Source organism: Corvus hawaiiensis, chromosome Z (genome assembly GCF_020740725.1).
Source record: "Corvus hawaiiensis isolate bCorHaw1 chromosome Z, bCorHaw1.pri.cur, whole genome shotgun sequence".
NCBI lineage: Eukaryota > Metazoa > Chordata > Aves > Passeriformes > Corvidae > Corvus > Corvus hawaiiensis.
The window spans coordinates 7,022,318-7,029,998 of record NC_063255.1 but is presented as its reverse complement, the minus strand read 5'-3'; the positions used below and the strand labels follow the sequence as shown (position 1 = coordinate 7,029,998).

The 7,681-nt window shown below is 38.0% G+C and overlaps 1 protein-coding gene across 5 annotated transcripts in view; it reads right to left on the bottom strand.

Moving 5' to 3' along the window:
• Positions 1–345: 345 nt before the first annotated feature.
• ANKRD55 (ankyrin repeat domain 55) overlaps positions 346–7,681 on the bottom strand; it is a 49,689-nt gene continuing 42,353 nt past the window's right edge. For 4 of the 5 annotated variants that reach the window (XM_048292650.1, XM_048292652.1, XM_048292653.1 and 1 more), the window contains 3 exons: positions 5,960–6,061; positions 3,191–3,298; positions 346–1,083 (listed from right to left, as the gene is read on the bottom strand). In XM_048292650.1, coding sequence (XP_048148607.1) covers positions 830–1,083; positions 3,191–3,298; positions 5,960–6,061 — 464 coding nt within the window. In that variant the 3' untranslated portion in view covers positions 346–829. The remainder of the gene's footprint in view (positions 1,084–3,190; positions 3,299–5,959; positions 6,062–7,681) is intronic. The other variant, XM_048292651.1, reaches the window with a different exon arrangement.

The window sequence follows — 7,681 nt, the reverse complement described above, 5'->3', positions numbered from 1 at the left end:
GGCTTATACCACTTGTAAAGGTTCTTGACTGAACAACAATCTAGTTAAATTTCCTTCAGTTCAGTGATCAAAGTGAAACAATGCCTAAAAACTCAGGACTGTGCAATCCTTGCTTTATGAAGATAACAGTACACAATTGTTTTTTTGTCACTGAGGAGTATGAAGAATTAAGTAAGACATTGGTCTATCTGTGAAATGAACAGTTTTGAACAGTGCATGCTAAAGCCCTGTCTGTTCCACAGGGATTAGTGTTTTGTTGTACTTTTTTAGCTTGTTGAATTCACAAAACCCCACAAACTTACAATTTAGAAAATGTGTGAAAAAGAAAGAGACAAAAGACCTCAATTGTTAAAACTGCCTTTTGAGTTTATTTTCTTAATCTTAAAAATATTTTTTTTGATGACACACAGCATCAGAATCAGCACCTTTGCATTTACAAACTACCGAGAAGCCCTGCCAATTTGTTTCCCTAGTTCTGACTTTTAAATCACATGGAAAACCTTACTCTTTGTTCCTTTTTTCTATGAAAGGCTTAACAGCACATTGCTGCAACAAAATTACACGTTATGAGGGTTCCATTCACAAAATAAATTTACTGCACATTAAATATTGATTTAGCAATTTCATCATAAATGAAAACTATAATGCAAATGCATATATACACACACACACACAGAGTGCAGCTTTTGTGATGTGCTATCTTATCTTGGTTTTTGTTACACTCCAGTTCACAAGAGTATCATTAGTGCAAATAATGAGATTTAACTGTACAGTTATCTTTTAACAACCACTTAGACATATTTCAACTAATTTAGGCCAGTGTAATGAGTTAATATTCAGCATCTGATTTGGTGAGTGATTTCTCAAGCTCTTCTGCAGGATTAGATTTCTTCTGGTTTGGGATAGCAGGTAGGACACAGCTTGGTTTCAGATGCTCTCCTGATAGATCAGGCAAGAGAGAATAGAGAATATGACTCTGAGAATGTCCTTTTTTCTGAGACCTGGAGATTGGAGCTGGTGGGAGAATAACTACATCAGTTTGTAGGGTCTTAAACTTCTTAGCATCCTGAGATGGTAGCTGAACTAGAGGAAAAAGAAAAAAAGAGGAAGAGTGCACAGGAAGTGAAAAGCATGGCATTTTTACAAATGATTTTGCTACTTTCCTTGAACTGTTGTCTCTTATTGTGCGTACTCAAGCCTGCATTTGAAAAATGTGATCAAAATATTAATAAAAAATAGTGTAACCGTGGCAAGGCTAATCTTCATCTGAAGAAAACAGCTCCACTGCTAAGTGATTTACTTTTTGTTTAGTGAGCAGTACATCTGGAAAAGTTCAACAATTTGTTTTTGATAAGCAGAGAACCTATAGTTTGTCTGAAGGAGACTTGGTCTTCTTGGAGGAATTTTCACAATATATTTTTTCATCCAAAACCACAGGCTGACTGTAACAGAAATGTCCCATGGGAATATATTATTTCTAACAAAAACATTCTATTGCTGAAGATAAATGCTGATCAAAATCTTAAGGAAGATGAAATGGAAGAATGTGAGATGCTGTGTCTGGGTTTCTCTAAGCACAGTCAATCATAAAGGTAAGTCCACACATGCTCTGCTATTCACAGGCTATAAAAGTAGCCCATTACCCTGTAGCACACCAAGACACACAGCAAAACACCTGAGGCACACCCACTATGTATCTCTATTGTTGCCTCGTAAGAAACTGTGGATTAAGATGATCTTTAATTTCTACCTCACATTCATCAGTTTAAAGCACTGTTTGTGCTTTAAAGCTAATACAGTTCTGTATTTTCTCTGAATTGAAATCCTCAGGCTCCTTCATTCGGACAACTCACTAATTTCCTGATCTTTTAAAAGGAGAATTCAAAAACTTAATTGTACACCTACTTTTCTGTGCTTGTAAATTTTTTGTGAATCACATTAGCTTCTTTTCATTTTATCTCCATTTTATTCACAAACTCTTTGTATACAAATAATTTAGTTTTTTCCAGTTTAAGCATATAAAGAGCTCCTTCTGAAGTTACACCATCTCCATTTTGGCTACAGAATCTTCCTTGCAATTTTTTACATTAGTTTTTTCTTGGTTGCATTCTCATTGCACTTGTGATTTCCTTCCATCTGCATATTTGTGATGAATTATCTGAGAAGCTATTAACACTTTCCTCTGAAGTGTTCTAGCTGGAAATTTTGTGTTTTATTTAATTTGCCCTTCGGAAAACAATGTTACCTCTCTTATGTCTGCAGTGAGCCCTCACTTCATATATCTGTCTATCTATATCTATCTATTTTGACTATACATATTGTGCAAAAGAGGCTGAAGTTCTTGTCATAATCCCCTGTAGCATACACCTTATACTAATTAAATCATTGACTATTTGTTTATCAGGAGCAGTAATTTTCTAAAGCTTATCAGGTATGGGTTTAGGGCAAAGCAGGATCTTTATAGAGAGGATTTAGAAACTTGGTAGATTTTTTTCATTTTGAGCTGATTTCAATTCCTATTCAAGTTGTGATTACCTGAGCAGACAGTGTTTACTACAACTGCTTGGCCTCTGGCAGTATACTGTAATTCATGGGTCATATTTAAGATTCATTCATGTTCAGAAATTCAGGAAATCACTTCTCCTTTCCATGAAAAACCCCAAACCATTAATACTTTGCTTTAGTTGGTGTTGAATTTGTGTGAATCTGGGAGGGCTAAATACAATAAATGAGTCCATTTGTATGGTAGAATGCTTTGAGTTCGCTGAAATTTTGGTGTGCAAACCAAATGTTGCGAGGTTCACTTGTTTCCCTCTTTGGAACATAGTCGTATGTTAATATATTCAAAGTTCACACCTGTGTGAAAAATATGCATAAAGCTTTATGTACTTTATATACATCATTAAAAGTTTTTAATGATGGGTTTAAGTAGGCCAAAAGCACTGTAGCTTATCTTCACCCCCATGACAGAGCAGCCATCATGTAGTCCCACATACTGTGCTTATTTTAGGATATTTGATTTAGGATTTCAGGACTGGTACATGGATGGCTTTGAAACAATGCATATAATGACTAGTACTAGTACATGTATTGAAACACATGAGCCTGGACCCAGAGCTGGGATCTGTGGGAGGCAGAGCCCTTAAGGCCCCCAGAGCTACATACAGCAAAAGCACCAGTAATGACTCGCATGTGGAGGGCAGAGTCGGCCACCGAAGACCTAGTGGTACAATAGGAGCTACTGGTTCAGGAAGCCTTTTCCACTCGGTAGAGACTCTTGAGTGGCTGCTATTACAAACTGCAGAGGCAAAAATAAGGCTGTCAGAAAGGCATTGCTCAAGGAGTATGGAGTCCAGCAGAGGGATGGCTCTTAGACTCCCTTCCTTTGCAAGCAGTGGACCACAGTGGCCTTCTGCAGAGATGTGGGTGCTTTGTGGAATGCTTTGCTGTTAACTTGGGAAAGAAGAAACTTCAAATCATGATGAATATTGGCAAAAAACAACCACAGATCTCCAGAAAACATTGTTAAATGACCTGTAGAAATAGATATAAAAAAGTTTTTTTTTGAATTTGTTGTTGTGCTTTTTTTTCCAGCAAGTTATAATGTCACTTTTTTGGTCATCAGACACATGTTTTCTCCTCTGACATCTCCAGAACCATCAGGCTTTTTAAACTACATGAAGAAGTGAGAGCAGCAGAGAGCTCTCTAGAAGTCCCATATTTGTTTGAAAAATTATTCTGGCATTTTGTGAGTGTGTGACAGCCTGTTTTCCAGGGTTGTTGGAAGCGTTTGCATGATGAGATAGAAAGAGTGTGCTGGGGATGAAGCAGCAGCATGCAGAATAGGAGATGCAGTCTGTGCTGAGGCTACTCAAGAAGCCAGGTGAAGGATCTCTGGCCCTGGGAATATCTGAAGGGTGAGATTTTATGGTTTAAAGTCATTCAAGTACTCTTCCTAGGCTACTGTTTCATTCCTATTTTCCTCTTTCTAATGTGTATTTTAAAACCTTTTACTGAGAGATTTAATAATTTCTTCCTTTTGTTTTTCATTGCCCTTCCTTTTCTGGGGGAGATACTTCTTCTTTCTGTTAGTCTCTGAGTAGTTTCAGTTCTCATTCTAGTTTGTGCTTATTTCATTGTTTCAGCTTCTTGGCAACTTTTTTTTCCCCTTAGCATATTTTTAACACACGTCTTATGTATTAAAAATACTAGACAAACACAAATATTTATACTCAGTCTTTGTTGCTGGAGCACTTTGCCTGGATAAAGGCTATGTCCACAAGAGTAATATTTTTGGGGCTGGGTGAAGGATGAGTGAGATCTTGGCTCTGAAACAGTTCTTTAGAAACCTTCAGGAGCCAATATGTCATTTGTGTGAACAAAGAAGAAATACAATCTATTTTGCAAATAATTCTGCTTTTCTCTTACTGGCTTGAACTAGTGTTCAAGCAGTAATGGTACCTGGATAAATGTGCTGCGTTAGTTAATTAAACCATGATTCTTAATTGTGACAATTGTATCTTATTTGTAAAACAGTTTTTAGCATGAGACTAGAACTAAATTCTTGACCATTTATATGAATTAATGCAAGAACAACAATGATTATGAAATGATTTTTAAAGGATTTTCCTTACAACTATGATTTAACTAGAAGACACAGAGAACATTAGTAGAAAGCTTAAAATACAGAACACCTGGACCTGGGGTTTTAAAAGCAATTAAAAGCAATTAAATTGTCTTCTTCCCTCTGAGCAGACAGAGAATACCACCTCAGTAATTCAAACATCTTTTCTTCTTCCTGTCTGATGTACAAAACAGCAGCAGTTCAGGATTCTGTATATCCCCACCCAATCTGATGGTCCCTGTAAGGCTACCTCTGCTGTTTCATTTCTAGTAATACTGCCGTAACTGCAGAATTGCTTCTGAAATTCAGATTATAAGAGGCGGTGAATCTTAAATGTAGGTCTGAAATGTGAATGCTTTAGAACCTGGCTGATCTGCAGGATTACAATTAGTAAACTGTAAATCCTCATCCAATATACAATGGAGATTTGTTCTTTGTGGAGCATAAGAATGTGAGGGTCAGACACTGCTAGGAGCAGGGCTGGTGTTTATGTGTGAAGAACACCCCAGTTTCTGGCTTGATCCAGCCTGGAACAATCACTAAGTCTTGACACTCTGCTGGGGCTCTGGGAGTGGGTTGAAACTCTCCTGCTCTTTGGGACAACTGCTTCCCCAAGCTGAACGTGAGCCAGCAAGGTGCCTGTGCAGAACTACAGCCAACAGCGTCCGGGGCTCTATCAGGAAGAGCACTGCTAGCAGATTGTGACAGGTGATTCTTCCCCTCTACTCAGCTCAGGTGAAACACATCTGGAGTTCTGAGTCCAGTTCTGAGGCTCCCAGTACAAGAGAGAGAGGGACATATTGATGCAAGTCCAATGGAGGGCAATGGAGATGACTAAAGGATTGAAGTGTCAGCCTTAAGGGGGAGGCTGAAAGAGCTGGGAGTGTTCAGCCTCAAGAAGAGAAGGCAGCTCAAAGGATCTTGTCAATAAGTATGAATGTTTGATTGTGGGGAGTAATGCAGAAGGAGACAGACTCTTCTCAGTGGAGTCCTACGGAGGGAAAAGAATCAATAGCCACAAATAAGTAAGAAGAAACTTTTTACTCTGAGGGTGGTAAAACACTGGAAGGGATGCCCCAGAGAAACTGTCTTATTTCAATCCCCTTTCATAGAGATTTAAAACAAAACTGGGTGCGATCCTAGGCAATGTGCTGTACGTGACTTCTTTGTCACGTCTTCGTCAGGGGGCTGGACAGACAGTCTCCAGAGGTGTCTTCCAACCTCAGCCATTCTATGATGCTGTGAAAAACAAACATGAAACCTCTCTCAAGCCCTCAGACGCCAGTGATGGAGGCACGCAATATGATACTGTAACTAGCACTTGTCTGTACTTACTTTTGTGAGCACTGTGGTTGGATACGGGAGCTAGGCTGCTCCGTACAGGAATAACATTTTTTGGTTTGTGTTGGCCTATGGACATTTGTTGAAAACTTTTACCTGTGAAAGAAAAAGATAATAATTGATATGGAAATAATTGTAACTAGTGTGGTGCACTGTGCATTTTTGGCTTCCAGAAAAGAAAGGAAAACTTACTTAGTATTTCTCAGAAATATGTAATAGCAAGGAACCACTGAAGGAAAAAAAAAGAAGCTGTTGCTTAGTTTACTTTACATTCATAAAAAAGACTGATTGATTTAGTATAACCTTCACATAAACCCTTATGACTTCTTCTCACATAATATGGCAATAGGTCTTAAAATGGGCACAGTTTATTAGCTAGGTCTCTGTAAGAACATTTAGACTCTAAATCTGTAAAATATTATTCAAATAGATTATTTTATTTCAGATTTGAAGCTTTAGTTTGCAAAATACCCTGGTAGGGCCTTTGTTAGCATTAGAACACAAATAAGAGTTCAACTGCTGGTTGTAAAAGGAGATTGAAGTCTATTAGTAGTAAAAATAAGCTTTGAGAGCGTTTTGTTGCAGATGAAAGCATATCAGAACCCATATAAGGTGATACTGATCCTTATTAAACTATGTTTATGGCAGTATCATTTTTACCAAGAAGAATATATACTGAAAAAGGAAAGGTTAATTGCTTAATTCTGGCATGAAACTGTTTAAGATTAAAGTTAACTTAGGTCTAATACTGTTAAAAAAGACAGTATGTTAGATGATGTAATGCATTTCATCACATAAAGGACATGTCTAATATTGAAAAAAGTAGAAATTCAAGCACCAAGTCAATGTTTTCCCCAGATCTTTTTCCTGAGCTGATCTTACTCTGTGATGCTTGAGTCCTTCAAATTATTTTTCTCGTTATCACCAAATCTGCGATGAGCCGTGTAATGAGTTGTCTTGCCAAGCAGCTGCTCATCCAGTATGGCTTTGCAACATAGCTTATTGAGGAGCAGGCATCTGCTCTGTCGACACACAGAGACAAGGGGAGACATGGGGTGGATGTAGCAGGACATCCTAAGCAGGAGGAAGAGATTGAATGATATTAATTGCCTTTGTGGCTTTGCAGTTGGTACTTGAAAATACCTATATTGTTGGGCTGTGCAAGATAAAGCTATAGAAAAATAGTGTAGAGCAGTTTTCTAAAGGTGCATTGAAGGAGCTGTCAAGACTGCTGTAACTGTTGCTGACTGAACAGATTCTGTGGGAAAGGAATTACAGTGGTGTTTGTCAGGCAAACCACCATGTTACAATGAAGCCTTCAGCTCAGCATGGAGCAAGGTCCTGGTCCAAAAACCACAACAGTTGATAGACATTGGGTCAGTCTGCTGGATCCTGTGGTTAAGCTGATGTGTATTGAGCTAAAGCATGAAGAATCTTGTATGGATGAGCTGTGCTTAATAGAAACAGACTTCAGTTTGCTTTTCCCATGTTTTACTCTTTAACATCTCTAGTGTCTAGTTGGTAAATTTCTTCTGTAGACATTGCATCCACTTTGCACAAAGAACTAAATATATCAATTCCAGTACAGCAGAGAATTGTTTGTTGCTCTCATTAGTGCAATTCAAGTTATATTGGTTTCTGTGATGTTTATGCTGAGAATTAATGGCTTATTGTGTATGTACCATTATGGCTTTGATGACGGGAAGTTGTTGCTAT